The 21681-nt window shown below is 38.7% G+C and overlaps 1 protein-coding gene across 1 annotated transcript in view; it reads right to left on the bottom strand.

The window, feature by feature from the left end:
• Window positions 1-21681, bottom strand: part of Pcyt1b (phosphate cytidylyltransferase 1B, choline) — a 62529-nt gene that overhangs the window by 9678 nt on the left and 31170 nt on the right. The window contains exons 4-7 of the mRNA XM_077107276.1: window positions 14728-14879; window positions 11948-12026; window positions 6095-6237; window positions 2502-2690 (exon numbers count right to left, since the gene is read on the bottom strand). Of these exons, the coding sequence (XP_076963391.1) occupies window positions 2502-2690; window positions 6095-6237; window positions 11948-12026; window positions 14728-14879 (563 nt within the window). The remainder of the gene's footprint in view (window positions 1-2501; window positions 2691-6094; window positions 6238-11947; window positions 12027-14727; window positions 14880-21681) is intronic.

Raw genomic sequence — 21681 nt, forward strand, 5'->3', positions numbered from 1 at the left:
TATCCATAAACATTATGGAGTACCCATTATAAGCTACATATTATGCTGCATACTGATCCAGCTGTACCAAATTTTGTACCTTAAATTCTTCTATTTTGTGCCTTTCCAAGTTTGGGTAATTTGTATCAATACTGCATTTGCAGGTAATGCAGATCCTCTAGTTTAAGAAATGAGTTCCAGTCCCAAATCCACAAATAAAGAATTATTATAATAATAGCATATTCATGAAAAGCAAATTACTTATCTTGGCGTTTAACATCCTTGTACTATTTCCGTACTTTTAATGTCAACAGGAAAAAAGTAATGTCTAAGTCTGGCTGATACAGTAAATTAATGTTAATAACAGTTTTGACACTAATAGCAAGTTTGAAAAAGAAAAACCTCCAGTCTCTAAGCTGGGTTTCATTTCTTAAAAATCACCTCAGCTCACTGTCACCAGACTCCCTAAGAACAATTCCAGCTACTATTTTGCCTTCACTGGGTGCTTGAAAGGACTAGGGCCATAAAGTTGCTTCAAAATTATATCCTTTTCCTGTGTTTGCTCACCCCAAGTGGAGAAAACATCCACCCCTTGTATTACAATATGAGAGCCTCTCAGCAGACACACATTTCTGAATCCCTGTAAGCAAATGAATACCTATATGGTTTCATTAAAAAAAAAAAAAACACTAGCTATTCCTTCAGAGCCTGAAAGTTAATTTTGAAAACATGAACCACTAAGTTATGCATGAGATAAGTGAGAAATTTCCAACTTCATGTTCTAAACATCAGAGAACAGAGTCTTTACTTTGTCTATCTTTGTGTTCTTCCATAGTGCCATGCACAGACTAGAACATTAATAAATGTCATGGATTAAATTGTTGGAACTGAAATTTTTAACAGGCCTGAGGAAAATGAAAGGGAATCCAGCACCTGGCTCTTCCACTCTTGCCAGCTCTTTCTAGAAGTTACTAAGAGCTCAAACAGCCCTTGCAAAATTTCTACCTCTCCTTTTCAAACTCAGACAAATAGATAGGACAAGGTTGGCCTATAACATCCACCTCTATAATCACTTTGAGGCCACTTGGCTTTAAGTAAGCCATCTCTTCACAAACATTGTTCTTTTTCTATTATTGAGTGTTTTACTTTTAGATAATCCTATAATGAATGAGCTCAAATGAGCAGAGGCAGCAGTGAAAACCCAACAATAAAATAATTAAGTCAATGTGGATTTCATTAGAGACTTCTCATATCATAATAGGAAATGTAAGCTACTTAAAATCAGAAAAAGCAAGAGGAATCATGTATTTTTGTTTTACAAGGAAAGTCAGCATTAAAAGTATTTGTTTCATAGAATCCTCCTTAGCTCTACTGACAATAATAGTTATTTCCTCAGGAAGGGCAAGCATGGTAGAAATAACAATGGAGATCTAGGTGGCTTTCAGAATATTCTTTTTTCCCTTTCCATAGTTATCATTCAAAATTGTCTATAGAATTTAGGCAAGAAGATGATTTATATTTTTTCTCAGTTCATGGCCTCAATCCCTAAGATTTTGTGATTTGTCCCAACCCTTGTATGCCATGAAAAAAAATAGGAATTGTGGTTATATATACACAATGGAATATTAATTAGCATTAAAAGAGAATAAAATTATGGCATTTGCAGGTAAATGGATGGAATTAGAGAATATCATGCGAAGTGAAGTAAGCCAATCCTCAAAATCAAAAGGCCAACTGTTGTCTCTCATAAATGGATGCTGATCCATAATGAGGGTGGGCATGGGGAGAATGGAGAAACTTTGATTGAGCAAAGGGGAAGGGGCATGGGAATAGGAAAGATGGTGGAATGAGATGGACATCATTACCCTAGGTACATGTATAACTGCACATATGGTGTGATGCTACATCGTGTACAACCAGAGAAATGAAAAGTTGTGCTGAAATTGTGTTCAATGAATCAAAATGCATTCTGCTATCATGTATAATTAATTAGAACAAATTTTTAAAAAATTTAAAAGAAAAAAATAAGAAAGGTCACGATGGGCACAGCTATAAGGCAAAATTCTACCTCTTCTCTCTTTCTCTCTTCCAAAAGAAAAAAGCGGAAGATTCCTGACAACAAAAGGTAACCAAAGCAGCTGTACTTCTTTTGCATTCTCCTCCCCAAAACATAAATACCTGTGGTTGATCCAAGAGCCACTGGCCTTGGCTTGCAACACAAGCTCCATGCTGCCAGTGAATGACTGCTTACCCTTAATCTCAAGCTTTACATCATCTCCAACTGGGAGACTTGGATAAGCCACAGAACTAAACTCTGCAATAACTGACATTCAATGATTACTGAATGGCTAGGAACCTCTGGACAAAGAAGAGAAAGAGACCAGCCCTGCCTTTGGGTGCTACTGTGTACAATGTTGAGAGGTAAAGCCATAACTCAATAAGGGAGTGACATAGTGCTCCATGAAAAGGAAGATAAACTAAAAACACTCATTCCTGTGGGGCTAAGTGAAATAATTACATACCCATGCTCCATCAGGTCCGAACAGTTCTAGGAAGTTGCCAATGAATTCCCTTGACTTCTCTTCCCACTTCTGAATTAGATCATGACTCTTTTCTTCCACTCTGTTAACAAACTCCTTTGATCTTTCCTCCACATTCTTGACCTTTTCTTTCATCTTGTCCACCTGGTTCTGGAAACGGTACTTCTTTTCCTGGTCAAAATTTATAGAAGAAAGAAGTAGATCTATCTAAGAGGGCATGAGAGAGATCAATCATTCACACTAATGGTCACATTTTATGTCAACTTGTATTTGTTTCTAACATTAAGAGTCAGGATGTTGCCATTTCCCAAGGGCTAGATTGACAGGATGGGCAATTCTTATAAGAAAGTCATTTTTCATTAATCTATTTGGATATGTAAAGGGAAGTACAAGTTATTTTAATTCTGTTAAATGTCTATGAGCTAAATTCACTTATATAAGAGAAAAAATAAAAAAGATACAGTTGCCCTTTTATTAAAAAAATTCCTTTTTTTAGTTGTAGATGGACACAATACCTTTATTTTGTTTATTTTTTATGTGGTGCTGAGAACTGAACCCAGTGCCTCACACATACTACAAGAGTGCTCTACCACTGAGCCACAACCCCAGCCCCCACAGTTGCCCTTTATTAGGCAAATATCTCACTCAATTTTTCTGGTACTTAGACAAAAGTACAGATTGTGTACAGAATGGGTTTCTGGTTAACTAGGACATTGTTAAAACCAATATTGCTTGCAATAAGTGGGCCATTCACTGAGTTTTTGAACCTGTGTGTTATACCGAAATTTTCGTTGTAATGATATTTTCCAATAAGCTAGTTGGACTGCATCAATTTCCTTGGTGATGAAGAAGGTTTTTCTTCTGATAGCATCTCTGATGCTTGAATTTTCTTGTTAGGGAATTTATGCAGCAATGCTGTCTATCTATATGCCTGAAAGCCACTGTGTGTTGGGCAAGTCATATGTCACCTCTAAACCTGTTTTCTAATCTGTAAAATGGTGGTAAATTAAATAAGACAATGCATACAAGTGCTTGGCACATGCCTGGCATTTTTCAGTTGTTTGATATACATTGACTGTCTCATTGAGATTAAATGACACTGGCATTTATCTGTGTTACATCATGAACATTATATCAAAACAATGAAAATAACATGAGGCAAAGAGTCTTCAGCCATAAAATCATACGTTTTCCACTAAAAGGGTAAAAAGACATATTGTTTTTCTTCACTATGTGGGACTCAACTTCATTTTGTAATTCAGAATTTTCCAAAGCACCTTGAATATTATGAAACTGATACAGATCTTCCTTGGATAGATCTTCCAAACCTTACTGTAGCCTCAGGGTGAGGTATGAGCTATGTATATGTCACAACTCAGCAAAATACACATACATTTATGCTGTGGGAAGTCATTCAGTCTTTTATCATTTATTATGTGACCTTAAGTGCGTTGTTCAACCTCTCTGGGCCTCTGTTTTCTCACCCCTGTGTTCGATGAGGTCATTATACCCAATCTTATAGGCTTATCATGAGGATTAAGTGAAATAATCCAGGTAAAACACTCAGATGGGCACATGATAAACTCTCAAGACATTTTAGCTGTTGAGTTTATATCATTGTCTTCCATTTTGCACAGGAGATGGTTACTGTGTACAGATCTCAGGGGCAGCAATGGGGTGCACTGGGCTGGGGAGTCATGATACTGGGACCTGCTGCCACCTCCACCTCTCCCTTACTTGAGGGATGCTGGCCAGGTTCCCTCTCTGGGTTCTGCTTTCTTCATCTCTGAATCAAGGGACTTAGACTTAATGACTGGCCCCTGTCAGGTCCCTACCACTTCTGAGGTTCTGTGATTCATCTACACGCCTATCCAACACATTCAATTTCATCTCTGAGCTACGGCCAGGTTTGTTGTCACAGAAAGGCAGTGAGCGCATCCACACTGTCTGCACGGTTCCTTGAGCTAAGTGGCTTATCGAAAGACCATTTAAAAAGAATGAGCAATGACTTTTGGAAATGGCTTGCCATGCTTGGATGGTTGACTGAATTCAATTTAAAAGAACAGACAGTTTAATTTATTGAAATAACCAGGGCTTTATTCTCTGTAAGATACCAAATAATCACTTTGACTGAATTCTTTTCAGCCACTTGTTCTGGTGCCACTCGAACCTGACATTTTCCATTTTGTTGCCCGGCTTGTGCGAAGCAACAGAGCCTGGACTCCCAGTACTCTCTGCCTCATGAGGACAATTAATAATCACTGATTTACAATTAATGAACCTCTCCTATTTTGAAGGTGCCAGTATCAATTATGTAAGTGCTGCATAATTATGTCTGCATGTAATGATAAGTACCTAGTTTTTTTAAATCTTATTCTTTTTTTTGTTTTTGGTAATGGGAATTGAACCCAGGGGCATTTTACCACTGAGCCACATCCCTAGCCCTTTTAGTTTTTTATTTTGAGACAGGGTCTTGCTAAGTTGCTGAGTTGCTGGCCTTGAACTTGTGATCCTCCTGCTTCAGCCTTCCCAATAGCTGGGATTACAGGTGTGCTACCTGGTGTAAATACATAGTTTTGAAGACAAATCACTCTTTCAAAGTATCGTATCTATTTCTGGGAGTTGGAATTCTGTATGTATGGAGGACTCTTGTTTTCATCAAAGGTATCAGCTTCTTGGAGGCCAGGTAAATACAGTTGTCCAGACTTGCTAACATCACCTCCAGCCATGGGGTTGCCCTTTTGCTTTGGAACAGCTTGTTTTGCTTGTTTTAAAGATTGTTTTAACAGTTGCTCTATTATTAAACTAACAACACCTCTGTGGGAACAATACAGTAGAAATACAAAAAGAGGTCAAAGACTTTAGACTTTATTTAAGCAGCTGTAATTTCTCTGGACAATAAAAAACGGTTGTTAAGGTTTCTAATGAGCAGCTGTAAGCCCTAAAGAAAATGAAAATTTTTAAATGTTAAAACAAGAAAGAATTTTCTCTGGGCTTAGCATTTCATTGCTTCACTCACCCTCCTTCTTTCCCTTTAAGCAGAAGACAAATCTTGCCTTTTGCAAGGGGCAAGATTTCCCAGAAAACCTTTACTCAGGTCTGAAAACTTAAGAGGGAGGTTGGGATGAGGGAAGGGAAGTGAGGAAGCTCATTGGTTAACTTATGTTACCCCTTTGGAAATTGGTTTCTTCATCTGTAAAATGGAGATAAAAATACATCATTGGGTTGTTATGTGGATTAAATGGGACAATAAATGCAAAGCTTTGTTTTTATTTTTAGTACCAGGAATTGAACCCAGGGGCACTTAACCACTGAGCTACATCCCTCATCCCCAGTCCTTTTTATATTTTATTTTGAGACAGAGTCTCACTTGCTGATCCTAGCCTCAAACTTGTGTTCCTCCTGTCTCAGCCTCCCTGAGTCTCTGGGATTGGAGGCATGTGCCATAGCACCCAGCTAATACAAGGCATTTAGAACACTGCATGGCACATAGTAACCCCTTGGTAGATGGCTGCAGTGGTAGTGGTGGAGGTGTGATGTGGTGGTCCGCAAAGGATGTGGAGGGGTATGCTTACATTTATAAAGCTGACATTCAGTTCCTTGGCTGTGTACCCTCTCTGGAGATTGCGTCGGGCATAAACATCATAGTCCCGGACAATTCTGGTGATGATGTCTGATGTTGAGATGCCTTCTGTTCTCTGGGTTGGAACAAACATTCCTGTTCAAACAGGAGAGGAGATAAAACTAAGATTAGTTTGGTTGACCCATTTTGTTTCATGTTCCTCCTTTCCAGGACAAAGTTGGAACTCTTAATTTGTCAGGAAAGCCTTCAGGTCTGGCCCCAACTCTTCTAGCCTCAGTTCTAAACACTTTCCCCCTGCCATAAATCCTGTGGAGTAATCCCAGGCCTGTTCCCAGGGTGCACCATACACTCATCTGGCTCCTGAGTTGAATCATGCCAAGCCCATCCTTTCTGCCTTGGATAACATTTCCCTGCCCATATCAACTACAGAGCTCCTCCTTAACCTGCATGGTCCAGCTTCAAGGTTCTACCTTTGGGAAGTCTTTTCTGATATTACCAGGCAGAATCTACAACATTTTAGACATAAACACATATTCTGTTAACAAAGGGATTTTTAATATCTGACTCCACATAGAAACGTTTTGAAGGCACAGATTAAGCCTTGTCTTTTCATCCCCAGCACTCAGCTCAATGCCCCTGTGTCTAGCACATGGAAGGTGCTCAATAAATGCAAATCAAATGAGTAAGTGGGTGAAAAATAACTGAGTCAATGAATTAGTCACATCACAGCTACTCCTCCTCTTCCAAGGAAGTCTGTGTCATGTTATACTGAAGGAAAAGAAGAGAAAATATACTGTTTTTGTTATCTCTGTTCTAAGAACATGTCTGTGGGGTTCTGGATGATTTTATCCAAAAGTCTACTCTGCATGGCAGTTTTACCATTCAAAAGCTCTTTCATGTGGAATACACGGGACTGAGTAAAATAAACACGGAGGGTGCCAATATGTAATAGTTCTATTAGAATTTCTTAAAGTCTTCAAAGATATGTTTGTGTATGCCAACCAATACAGGCTATAAAGAGGTCATAAATATTAATATAGAAGTGGATTCATGCTCAAAATTCTGTTGTCAACTGAAATAATATGTTGGCAACCGAGATCTTTCTACCCAATATCATTACAACCACTTAGAGACATCACACATGGGACAGCATGATAGAGCCCAGGGACAAAGGTATCATGTCCTCAATTTACAGGATTGGGCAAGTCATTCAAACCCTAGGAAGGCAGGTTATTAACCTTAGTCTTCTTAACTGAGAGATGGGGTAGCTGGATACAGTGACTTGGGACTCATCTATGCCTTTTCTCTTGCCCTCGGTCCCCATATCTGGTCAATTTCCAATCACCAACCTATTTTTCAAAAAGTTTTCCTAATTCACCCACCTTTTTCCTCTCTCATCCTTAATCAATCCAACACAATCTTGTTCAAATATCACAGCAAGAGCCTCAAAAGCAGTCTCCAGTGGTACCGTGTGTGTGTGTGTGTGTGTGTGTGTGTGTGTGTGTGTGTGATGCAGGGGATGAAACCCAGGGCTTCATGAAAACTGGACAAGTGCTGTATCACTAAGTGACATCCCACTTCAACCCACATAACAAGATCTACAAGGTGATTTTTTTTTTCAGTACTGTGGATTGAACCCAGGGACACTTTGCCACTGATCTACATGCCCAGAATCTCACTAAATAGCTTAGGACCTAAGTTCCCGAGACTGGCCTGGAATTTGTGATCCTCCTGCTTTAGCCTTCCAAGCCACTGGGATTATAGGTGTGCGCCACCATGCCTGGCTCAGAGTGATCTTTCTAAATTGCTGAGGCTGGCTTTGAACTTTGGATCCTCCTGCCTCAGCCTCCTGAGTTTCGGGGATTATAGGAGTGTGCCACTATGCCTGGCTCAGAGTGAGCTTTCGAAATCTGCCTGCTCAGACCCCTTTATTGGCTTTCCACTGTCCTCTGAATTTAGAGCCCAATCCTTAATTTGGTTCTGAAGCAGCTTGCATGATCTCTTCTCTGTGCTTCTTTCTAGCCTCATCTCAGACCCTCTCCTCTTTACTCCCTAAAGTAAGACTCCTGTGCTGCAGATCTGCAGATTTTGTTCTTGTTGTATTCTATGGAGCTGGGAAATACACTGTGCCTGCCTTGGCCCAGCCATACTGAACTTTAGTGTTCTGAAAATGTTGGTTCTCCTCTGCTAACACTGTCAGCAACACAATCTATCTGGTTAATACTTGGTCATTCTTTGGGTTTCAGTCTGGTGTCACTTCCTCAAGGAAATCCCTCAACCCCAGACCAGGACTTTTTGTTTGTTATTCCCTCCCATGTGCCATTGCTCTTTGCCTTCAAATACTGCAAGATTTTTATAGAACAACTTTTTCAGTAACTGTTTCCTCCACCTGCCTATAAGATACTTGAGAGAAGAAACTCTTCTATGTTCTTAGCACTGGGTGACAAACAGACACTGTAGGAACACTGTTGAATGAATGACTAGATGAATATTGATCCCTCAATGACCTGGTTCATCCTGAATTTTTCAGTCTTCTAAACCCAACTAGGATGTCCCTTCTGAAACTTTCTTTTGATGTCATCTGCTAGTGGTGCTGCTGATGTTAGGGACGGAACATTCAGTTTTTCATGTTCTGTGACTCAGAGGACTGAGTTAGGGTTTGCCACCAGGTGAAAAACTTTGTTTTATCACCCTTTAGGGGAGTGGAATCAAAAACAGAAAAATAAATGGAAGGCAGAGGGTGCAAATATCTAAACACGTGGGCATATATAGCACTGAAACTGACCCAAGTGTGTAGGGTGCTCTGGTGAGTGGAGGAACCCTGAGTAGTCTCAAGCTGGTGTCAGTGGGAAGGTGCTGGAACAACATCCCCACCTTGGTGGGAGCAGTGGAAAGCTTTCTCGTGAGAAATTCATTCCATCTTTTAGCAGGTAGATATTTCTCCCATACTCTAGTCTGTTGTGATGTTAAGAGGACTCTAGCTATGAACAGATTTTAGAAAGTCATTTAGACATTGGTGACATGAGCTCACCCTTTCTTTGAAGCCAGAGGGTGAAGTGTCTGTGGTTGAGTAACTGAAAGTAGGTTTGGGGTTGGGGAGAGATTTGCTTTGGCTGGTTAGGAGGTAGGTCTCTGAAAGAAGCCAAGCCCTCTGCTGACATAATGAGGCACCCGGCTTCCTCCAAATCCTAATTATTGCTCTTCTAAAAATATTCAGTAATGAGCATGATCAGAGAACCTTTTTTATCATGCTTTTCAGAACTGCAGCATTTGGTTATGGAGCTATTTTAAGAAGCAGCAAAGCACATGTTAATGAAGGAAACTTTCAACAGTAGTAGGCAATATTAGAATGATGATGAGTAATGTGGACCTTACAGTCTATTTCATTTCAGCTCCATCGTTTCACCCAGCCTTGCTAGAGGATTTTGACGTGTAGCTCTGACAAGCAGAGCAGAGTGTTGTAAAGCTTAATTCATGTTCTTGATATCTCTGAATTCATTTAAAGTGATTTTTTACTCTCAAAACAAGCCACAATTAGAGTGTAAAAGTCAAATGTGGATGCTTAGACCCTTTGTGAGCATCTTTATCCACAATGAACTCTGGTCCTCTCTACCTAGGCCCCAAATAGATCTTTACTGTGACTTTCCCTCCTGGTGAGAAATCAGCAGATCAGATTAATGGACCAGAAGGAAGATTCCTCATGTATGTGACAAGTCATACAGAATCTTAGGCCCCAGAACAAGTAAAATACCACTTGACTATTTAATATGGAAAAGGAATTGTGGTGGATTAAAAAATGGCCATAATTCCCTTTCCTTCCCTGGAATTTGGGTTGGCTCGGGTGACTTGCTTGTACTGTATAGAAAGGGACATGATGTTGTGTGATTTCCAGTGGTAGGTCAGAAGGAGTCTTGTGGCTTCTATTCAGATTGCTCATGCTCTAGATAGTTCCTCACAGTTTACCATGCTGTGAGAAGCCCAAGAAACATTGAGAGACCAAGTTTAGGTACTCCAATGACAAACATGACTGAGCTCCCTGTTGACCAGTATCCAAGGCCAGCCATGTAAGTGTGCAAGCTGGGAGCCCCAGCCCAATAGCTTTTCAGAGGACTGTAGCCCCTACCAACATCAGATTACAACTATGTGAGAAGCCCAAGCAAGAAGCACCCATCTGAGCCTCTGTTAAAATCCTGCCCACAAAATCAAGAGAAAAATAAAGTGACTCTTTCAAGCCACTAAATTTGGGACCCATGTTGTTACTCAACAATAGAGATGCTGGATTGCTAGAGTTAGAAAAGTGTTGGACTTGTTCCAATACCCAATTGGAACTCAGCATTGATTTTATTCCCTAAAATCAGAAAAGCAACTTATTTTTCACTCACTAGAGGTCACTCACTGCAAAAGAAAATCAGCACCTAATGCTTGTTCCTACATTACAAGGTAGCTGAGTAATCCCAGGAAACAAGTGATTCAGTTAGCCTTGGGGGATATGTGGCTGGACCCTAATTGCTCATCTAGATCCATGGGGCTCTAAATAAGGTCTATGGATCTGCAGCATTTAGCAACCTGTGAGCTCATTAAAAATGGGAATTTCAGGCCCCATTAGACCTCCTGAATCCAAATCTGAATTTTTACAAGATCCTGCAGATGATGTGTAGGCATCTTTAAGTTTGAAAAAACAGAGGTCCTTATGGTAATTTTAGGGAAGGGGCAGGTGACTCACTGCTCAGATCTTATGAAGACTTAAAAAAGTCTTCAATCACCCGATGTCATAAAATCCATCTTCATGTAACTGACCATTTATTTTCCCCCTTCTTCCCATACTGTGTTTCCTGGCTTCTCAGAAGCCTTCCAAGTTTGAAGTGTAAAGAATTTCCTTTTTTCAGAACTCCTTACAAATAAGATTGGGATTTAAGAATGTCAGTGCTCACATTTCTATCCAATGCTCCTGAACCCTGAGAAGCCATTACTAAGAGGATGGTACAAGCCTGACTATCATCCCTGCTGGGAATGGCATGGAACTTCCCTAATTGGCCCCAAACAAGTGGGAATAAGCCAGAACACCATTGTGGAGAATCAGTACTTTCTATGTAACAGAATAATTCCCTGAACTATTTATCCAGTGTCATTTTCACTTCTAGCATCATGTCTGTCCTGAGGTGCTGTTCCCACTGATACTAAGACCTCCATCATTTCAATAGGAAGTACACATAGCTGAGATTACAAGAGAACGTGTTAAACCTTTGACTTCTAACACAGGCTGTTTTTAAGGCTCTCTGAAAAAAGAAGAGTTAATAGAGGCAAGCATGAAAATATTTTTCTAAATCTCAAAGATGTCCCTGGAATTATTAAGAACCAGAGGCTGAGCAGACTCAGTCTATAGAATGTTTGACCATAAGCCCTGGAATGGGAAAGTCATGAAATTAACACAGGGATGGTTTTGCCCATTTTATGATTTTAATCTGATGAGCCGTAAAATTGAGCCTCAGACCTGAGGCTGAGTACTTTGGTGCTCAGGTTAATTCTTTTTTTTTTTTTAATACCTTTATTTTTTATTTATTTATATGCAGTGCTGAGAATCAAACCCAGTGCCTCACACATGCTAGGCAAATGCTCTACCACTGAGCCACAATACCAGGCCTGGTTAACTCTTATATAAATGTCTTAATAGTGTCTGTGCCATGCTGAGCCTTAGCACATGTCAACAGAGGCTTGTAGAAGTTGATTGGGAGACACCTGACACTCCAGTGCCCTGTATATCTATGCTGTAGTCCTAGGGCAGATGTCTCTTCTAACACCTGATTATTTGGTGTAGTGGACAGATGATCACAGGGGGATGCCTCACCTGCTTCCTTTATATGCTTGTAAACATCATCAGAACCAGCAGAAGAATACGGAATGTCATCATGAGCCACAAAGTCAATCTGTTGGAAAGAAGAGTGACATCACCAATAGAATGGATGTTCATGTCTAAAGAGTCAAAAAGAACTGGTGCCTCCAAAACACATTTTTTAAAAATTAGAGCTTTATGGTTATACATAGTAGTTGGGTTCATCTCAACAAACTCACACATGCATGGAAATTGATTTCAGTTCTTGATCATTCCTTTTCCTCCCTTCCCCCCATCCTCCCTCCCCTCTCCCAGTCTCCTTCTTCTATTAGACTTCCTTTCACTTGTCTATTAATTCTTTTAAATGCCTTTTTGAAATAGGGCAATCATATGTTACATTTATAGCGCAGATCTGAATCCTTGACTAAAATATATTTACAACTGTCTCCATTTTTAAGAGATAACCAGAACTGGAAGAATAAATGTTTGGTTCCTCTCCTTTGATGACAAAAGGTTTCTACCTTTGACAATAAGTTTTCTTGATCTTTTTTTTTTTTTTGCCTTTAAACTTTCTCCTTCAGAGAACTCATCCATTTCTCAGACTTTAATCATTCCTGCTATGAAAAGGAACCCAAATCTCCATTTTCTGTTCCAATGAGACAATAGACACTCATACTTAGGTCATATTTTATATCATGAAAATGAACTTGTCTGTTTTTTCATTTGATCCTCCTAAGTTTGTGAAGTGAGTAGTACATATAGTACTACTTCAATTAGGATATAAGGTGCTGAAATGAGATAACTTCTTAGATATGCCCAAAGTCACATAGCTGATTGGTGGTTTAGAAATGGGAATGGGCACCTGAGGAACCAGGCCAGGCTTTCTTAGCTCTTACTGCAGCCTTCTTCTCTTTTATCATTTCTTGCTGTCACTTTAAAATCAACCTGTTCTGAATTGAATTCATCTTCCTGAAAACTGGGCCCACTTCCAATGGCACCTTCTTTGTCTATTTTCCTAGACCAAAATCCTGGAATTGACCTTTTTTCCCTACTTCCTTCACTTTCCATAGCACATAGTTCACAGGTTCCATTGGTGTGTGTGCACATGCACATGCACTCATGGGCTTGTGCCCATCACTTCCTCTCCATTGATACTATAACAAATCCAGGCCCCTGTCACCTGGATTACTGACACCAACTTTTATCAGGACCTCCTCATTGTAGTTACAAGAGGTGTCATCCTTAAACAAAATTTCTTTCTGATCTTCTTCAGAATGCCTGCTAATTTTCACCCCTGTTTTCTATTATATCAAGTAAACTCTTGGCATAGCTTTCAAAGCCTTTCACTCCATTTTGAGAGGTAGTTTTGAGTAGCAGTTTAATTTGCTGGGGTATGAATGAGTCTTGTCCTACCACGTGCTAGCTACACAATTCCAAAGTTGGTGGGAAGGATTCCATCAGTATTTCTCAACCTCAGTATTAGTGACATTGGGGACTGGATAACTTTTTGGTGTAGGAGACTGTCTTGTAAGTTGGAGGATGCTTAGCAGCATCCCATGCCTTTACCCACTAGATGCCAGTAGCACCCTCTAGCTATAACAACCAAAACTGTTTCCAGACATTGCCATATGGAGAATCACTGGATTAAATGACATAAATATATAATCATTCCTAAAAATAATTACTGGCATGTAGTAAGGACTTAATAAATTATTATTAATTATATTCTCAGTAAGCAAGCTTATTTCCTCCTCTCCAGTGTATACTAATAATAACTTCTTAGATAGTCATGAGATTGAATTTGATTCATATAATAACAAAGTCTTTAGCAGAGTGCTGGGCACAAGGTAAATAAATGGCAGCCATCATTATCATTATTACTATCTCCTATAATGCCTATCACTGTTGAATATACAATAGCTGCTTAGTAAAAATGTTAGTGATTACTGGAAGTAAATCATATTGTAGTTTTTCCCTTTTCTTTTCATTCTCACTAGAAAATTGTCTTCTTTGCTATTACCCATGCACATTTATCACTGTTCTCTATTCTTTTCTGCATTGTGAATTTAAAAATAGAAAAGAAAATTCTTAGAACAGCTTAATCTTATTTTTTTGTACTGCTTATGAGAAGAAAGAATAGCTCCTAATGTGGGGCTGGTAGGGAGATACAAAGCACATAATTTGATGCAGATCAAAAGAATTTCTCATGTTTTCAACTAATAAAAATCTTATGTCAGTAGGAATCTTAAGGTCACAAAATCAGAAATAGGAAGTTCTTTCCTTAAAGGCTGGCCCCTGACTTGGATAAGATGTGTGTTCATTTGTTCCATATAAAAGGATGCCTGTGAATGTGCAAGCAATGATGATGGCAGTCATGGTGATTATGATGACATCCTTGCAGCTCTTGCTATAGACCAGCCAGTCTTCTAAGTGTTTGACTTACTTACATTACCTCATGAAGTTCTCAATATGGGCCCCATGAAGAAGATACCAATGTCATCCCATTTTACAGAAAATGTAAGAGAGTAGTGCAGTTAAATATCTTGCTCAAGGTTCCACAATTAGAAGAAGACAGAGGCAGCATTTGGACCTGGGTAGTCTAGTTCTAGCATCTATAAGACAGCAGTCCCCAGGATCAGGCAGAAGAGAAGTGCTATAGCAAGTGACACCACATGACAGCTCCCAAAGTTACCTCTTTTAGAAATTGGAAGTGTTTGGGGGCATTCTGCAGCATCTGCTGCAGAACCAGACTTCCTAATCTTACTCTTTAGAGAACACGGGAGAATGAGAAATACCTTGTGTTTTTCCAGAAACTCTGGTGTGAGAGTCCATGGAGCATCTCTGATGACTTCGTCCACGTAGCGACAGTGTCTGAGAGCTTCATACCTTTCTGCTTCATTCATCACAGTGAAACCTTTGAATTTGTGGGTGAGATCATCACTGCAAACTGAAACAGTCAAACGTATTAAATACTGTTACCAGGTGCCCTGGTGCAAACATTGCTTCATGGGCAAGAAAAAAGGAGCATAGGATGACTAGGTGCTTGGCATAATTGAACACAGCCTTTTAAAGGAACAAAGGATGAGGAGAGTGAAGCAAACCTAAACCCACTGGGAAATAAGAATTTCATTTTAGTGCTAATTACAACTGCATTCTCCACTGAGGCTTTTGTAAAAAGTATTCTCCACCTACCCAATGTGACTTTCATATATTTTTATCTCTCTATCCCACCCTTCAGTGAAAATTACTATTCAGAAATGAAATGACCAGATGAACAGAGAAAGCAGAGAGAAGTCAAGAAGCCTGAATTATTGAAGGTTTGACCAATCAGTTCAAATTATTTTGCTAGATCATTCATATTTAAGTAACCCAAGTGTCAACCCTCTCACCCCCTGCAACACACTTCTGTTCCCTGGATCAAAGTCCACTCACTACACATCAGCCTATACAATCAAGAGGGGAAAGTCATAAAATAGAAGGTCTGATCTAACAGAGTTCACCCTTCCCATTTCACTTATCTATTCTAGATCTCAGGTTCCTGAACCGTCAAATGAGGGTAGTAATATATTTACTATCAACCTTAGGAAAGATTTTTTTGAGGGTTTACATAAATGTGTTTTTTAAAAATATTTTTTAGTTGTCAATAGACCTTTATTTTATTTATTTATATGCAGTATAAATTGAATTGAACCCAGTACTTTACACATGCTAGTCAAGCACGCTAGCACTGAGCCACCATCCCGGCTCCCATAGATGTGTTTTGAAATACCTTAAAAAATGAAATATATTTTCACTATCCCTATCTTTTGTTTGGTCAAGGAAGATGAGATTACAGGCATGCACCATGGTGCCCGGCAAAATTCTCTAATTTTAAGTTCACAGGAAGTGGTTTACAAACAAGAATATGATCATTTTCCTGGGATCAAATCCTGTTTCATGCCTAGAACCAAATCTGGCCACCAAGTGAGTACACAATCCACATTCACATTCAGCATCCTTGGAAACCCTCCTTTTGTAGCCCCTTCCTACACTCCACATCCAAACCGTCAGCAAAATTACTGGATGTGCCTGAGAAAGCAAAGATGTTGATCAAAGGGTACAAAGTTTTAGTTAGACTGTAGGAATAAGTTATTGATCTAGTGGACTACATTGTGACCACAGTTAATAATAATGTATTATATATTTTTAAATGGCTAAAATAGATTTTTAACATTCTCACCACAAAAAAGATAAATTGGTGAAGTAATATGTATGTTAATTAGCTTGATTGAATATTCCTCTAATGATTGAAATACCGCATTGTACCCCATAAATATATACAATGATTTTCTGTCAATGATAGTCATATGTTTCTTAATGACAGGGAAAAGTTTTGAGAAATGCATCATTAGTTGACTTCATTGTTGTATGAATATCATAGAGTATACTCACACAGACCTAGATGGTATAATAGGGACATCAATTAATATAGTCTCTTGATGCAATCAAGAGACACAGTAAATATTAGATGAATGAGGCTGCTGCTAGCTTAACCCAGCATACTATTTAAGTAAACTTTTAAAAAATAAGTATACTCTAAATTACCAATAAAAAGTATAATATCATAAACACATAAACCAGAAGAATAGTTGTCCTTTATCATTATTAGTATTATATACTGTACATAGTTATATGTGCTATATTTATGCTTTTTGACACAGGGTCTCAATATGTTGCCAAGACTGGCCTCAAACTCTCTATCCTCCTGCCTCAGTCTACCAAATATCTGCAACTACAGGTGCACACCACCATGCCTGGTTCATATTATATTTTTATATGAGTGGTAGAGCAGTAGATTTATTTATATGGCAGCAACATAAACAGGTGAGTAATGTGTTACACTGTCACATTCTGATGGCTGAAACATCACTAGGCAATAGGAATTTTTCAACTCCATTTATAATTTCATGGGACTACCTTTGTATACATGGTCCATTGTTGAATGAAATTTCCTGATGTGGTACATGAGTTAAAAAATAATTTTTAAAAGTTCACCTGGAGGGCGGGGGTTGTGGCTCAGTGGTAGAGCACTCACCTAGCATATGTGAGGCCCTGGGTTCAATCCTCAGTACCACATAAAAAATGAATAAATAAAATAAAGGTATTGTGTCCAACTACAACTAAAAAAAAATAAAGTACACCCAGAATCCAAGTTCTGCTCCCACCTCCATTGCTCCCATTGTGACCCGCTCATTTTTATGGATTACTACCATGGCCTCCTAACTGGTTCCAGTCTTGTTCACCTCCAACACCCTATTCTCATCCAGAAAGAGCTCATTAAAACCTGCCAGATTAAGTCCTTCCAGACTCAGAACCCTTTCCATCCCTCTCAGAGTAAAAGCCAAAGTCTTCCAATGGTTTACAGACCTTTACAAGATCCAGACCTCTGCCCACTCCTTCCCTCTCCCTATTGCATCCCAGCCCCAGCCTCCTCACTGTTTTCTCAAGCTACTGTGATCCTCTTCCTCAGGGCGGGGTTTTGCACTTCCTATTTCCCAAACCTGGAACTGTTGTGCTTCAAATCCCATAGGATTCACTCCCTTTCCTCCCTCAAGTCTTCCTCTGGCATCCTATTTATTCTGAGTTACAATCAAATTACTTCCTGCCATCACACTGGCAGTCATACAACTGTCTTATTTAATTTTATTGTTGGTGTTTCCCTACTAAAATGTAAGCTCCCTGGGGGGCAGGAACTTGCAGCCATTTCATTTTCTGATGAACAGTACCTGGCCTCTAGTAGGCTCTTAACAAATACTTGGTGAATGAATTAATGGTGCCTGATGCATATAGATGCTCAATAAATGTTGATTATTATTTAAAATAATAGATGTATAGTTATTTGCAGGTACATTTCAACAACATACATGCAAATAAGAGACTAATGGGTCTCTCAATATACATACACACATGTATTCAAAGATATAAAATATCTCAGAAAATATTTATAGGTGGTACATTAGTTAAATATCTTCTGAGATATTTTTATTGTAGCAGTTTACATTACCAAAACAACACCAACAATATGGCTGGCTCAAAAACTTTGATGAATATCAGAATCACCTAAAGAGCTGGTTAAATACAAATGTGTGTGGGTTTTGCTCTTTGACAGTTTGATTGAGTTGGTCTATAGTGGGGCCCAAGCAGCTCTGTTTTTGACAAACTTCAGGAATGATACTGATGTCCACAATATATGCAAACCCCTAATGAATATTATGAACAACTTAAGTAAAACGACCTGTTTTTGAATTATCCATCATGTCCAGAAGCAGGAGGTGATGGATGAGGCTAGGTAACAGGGTCATATATGACTATGTATTGATTCATTGATTATATCATTGACTCCCAAAACAGGAATTATTGGTGAGCTATTCTATACAATTTTTAAAAACTGATCTAGATGTTCTTTTGGGGCTTTATTAAAATACTACATCAAGAATCATACTGAGGGCCTGCAGTTCTAGCTCAGTAGTAGAGAGCTTGCCTGGCAAGTGTGAGGCACTGGATTTGATCCTTAGCAGCACATAAAAGTAAATAAATAAAATAAAGGTATTGCATCCATCTACAACAACAAAAAATTTTAAAAAGAATCATACTGAGCGGAAAGGGATTTCAGATCCATCAATATTCTATCTCAAATAGCACAAAACTAGGCTGTATGGTATCTTTCCCCCTTTTTGAATTTGCACCTGAGCAATTTAGTGTAACTTCTGAATGACCAAGATAATGGCCTCCTGATAGATCACAAAGAAAACAAACATCCTGTTTACACCAATACAGGGCTCTATTTTCATATCCCAGGAGTGACCTCAAGAAGCAGCTGAACATGCTGACCAGTTATTGTCTAAACATTAATTACACCCAAAGCAGCACTGTTGTGCTTGAGTCTTGGCAAATGCACTCTGACAACCAGATGGAGAACTGTGAGCAGTGGTATTCCATGGATGAATTCATTGAGCTCTCTGGGAGCTCATGCTGCAACTAACCTATCCTGGCAGCTCACTGCGCTCAAAATGAAATACCCTGCAGGAAAGAAAAAATAGCATAGGGGTTGAACTTTAGAGCCCAACAGATTTGGATTCCAATCCCAGCTCTGCTACTTACTACTTGCAAAGTTATTCAAACTCTCCAAGCCTCAGTTGCTTAATCTTTAAATATGGTGAAGTTTTGAGAATTAAATTTGATAATCCACATGAGCAGAAAGTAATGCTCAATGATGTTAGCCATTTATTAACAGTAGCAGTAATGCAGGATCATTTATGGGAATATTCCTTTGGGTTTTGTGTTCTTTTCCCTGCCCAACTCCATGTAGGTGTTCAGGCCTCTTGGTACAAACTCCCTTGCAGAAGTTGTAAAGTTCAAGTTGCTGGTAGACAGCCTGTCTTCTAGGCAGCTGTTTTTACAAAGCCAGAGCTCCTTGGGGGAATTCTATAAGGAAGAACACAATGAGAGAGAAGATTCCTCCAAATTGGGAGGAAAAGATCAATTGACTGTGGATTCTACAAGCAGCAGGGGCCAGTGGCAGAGCCTCAAGAGGAATGAGGACATGAGGCCCTAAGCACGGGAGCTCCCACCTGGGCATAGACCATAGTTGCCTCACTTGCAATGGATCTGCTTTCTGCTAGTAATTATGTGGGCTTGAACAATGAGGACAGTGAAAAAAAAAATGTCACTGAGTTGAAGACTAGAAGCTCTTTTCCTGGTTTGTTTTGCAAATATTTTGGACACTTGTTGACTCTGGGGAAGTCAAAAGAACCCAATAAAAACTGCGATTGAGTTTCTCACCAGTCATGCAAAATGAAATCTGAGAATTTTTTTAACTGTTTTTTTTTTGTTTGTTTGCAATACAGGGGTTCAAGCCCAGGGCCTCCTCCATGCTAAGCAGGTGGTTTACCCCTGAGCTACACCCCCAGCTGTAGAGGAATATTTCATTTCAATTAAAATTCAATAAAGTATAAATACAAGCTTGTGGAGTAATATTTACATCAACTATAGTAGCAGTAGTAATATATTTATTGCTCCCATTTTTATTCCCCTCCTATGATGCAGAGGTAGATGCTTAGTGACTCTCATCTTTTAAAAATATTTTTAGGGAAAAAATTCTGCTATAAATTATAATTTCTTGACCTGTTTTCAAATGACATGAAATTTTAAATTAAAATGAAGAAAAAAGTGCTTTACAAGTGAATCGTTTCAATTCATTAAAATAATGCTAACAAGGTAAGCTTGCACAGAAAAAAATTCAAATAATTATTATCTATGTGCTCAAGAAATTTTATATGCAGGTAATATAATCATAGTGTGAAATCATGACAGTTGTGGTGTCTACTCCTGCCTAAGGCTGAGAAGTAGACTACAGTACCTTCAGTTATCCCAGTTTCCTATCTTTTAATAAATTGTTTCTGGTAAATACTAAGTATTGGCACCAAATACCTGTCCATGTACTTGCCCCAATCAGAGTAGCTTCACAGGGTAAAGCCTTCACTTTACCCAGGGGAATTCCTAAAAAGAACCTACCTGTAGATGTAAGGGGGACTACAATTGACATGAGAGTCTCTTTTAACTCACCATAAGCATTTTTATTTGTTAACTACACACATAATATCAAGAGCCAGCCTTTCAACTGACAACACAGAATACCTATTCTTCAAGGACCCCTCTGAATGTCCTCAGTATAGAATTGTCTGCCATTAAGTTGGTTTGTGATAATCCAAAAAGATAATCTAAGGCCAAAGTCCCCTCAAACTAGAGCACACATACCTTCAGGGGTATGCAAAAACTTTTCAGGAGGGATCCAAACACAGTTTTAAAAGAATCAGTGTCTGGAACCTCAATATCTAATAGCACCCTTCCCTAAAATTAATGGGTCTGAAAAAGTCTCTGTATCCAAAACCACCCTTACCTTACTTAAAAGAGAGGTGCCTTACTCTTAAAAGAGAGGTACCATCTAAACCTTACTATGTTACATTTCAAGTGGTAAGAGGTTTCACCCTCAGGCCAAACCAAATAGAAACCCCATTTAATGACTCTTTGAAGTGCCACAAACCTATAAAAGCTTCCTCTCTTTCCCTGTCATATACATACTTCTGTTACAGGTGAAATTTGGTGTTAGAAACTGAATGTAGTAGAATGGAGAATAATGCAAATTTTGACCTAACAACTTTGCTTCCTCTTCTCCCAACTATTACCAGAAAACACATGGATCTTTAGGGATAAGGCCTAGGAGGAATTCAAAGCAAAAGGAGCACTGGAAAGAAATATTGAATGCTAAAAATGGCTTTTTCATGTAGTTAAGGGTAAGCATTTTTCCAGCTATTCTCAACACTCATATTGAATCCTAAAAATGGCTTTTCTCTTGTAGTTAAGAGTAAGCATTTTTTCCAGCTATTCACTTCAAAATCACTTTAATAAGCCAAAGCTGTATAAGCTGGTACTGCTGCTTCTCGGAAATGTAACTGGAATATTTTCTGGAATTATCAAATTTTTAAAGATATACTGGAATAAATGTCTGAGCAAAACATTAGCATGATTTTTCCAGATTCAATATGCATTATTTAAAAAGTAAGTTAAAAACCTACTTTATAAATTCACATTATAAAATATTCCATTTACAGATAATTCTTATTCTATTTTATCTTCTAAAATGTTTATTTTCTGCCTCCTTATAATAAAAAATAAAATTATATACTCCCAGAGCAATTACTTTTAGTAGG

The sequence above is a fragment of the Callospermophilus lateralis genome, chromosome X (assembly GCF_048772815.1).
Source record: "Callospermophilus lateralis isolate mCalLat2 chromosome X, mCalLat2.hap1, whole genome shotgun sequence".
In the NCBI taxonomy this organism is placed as follows: Eukaryota; Metazoa; Chordata; class Mammalia; order Rodentia; family Sciuridae; genus Callospermophilus; species Callospermophilus lateralis.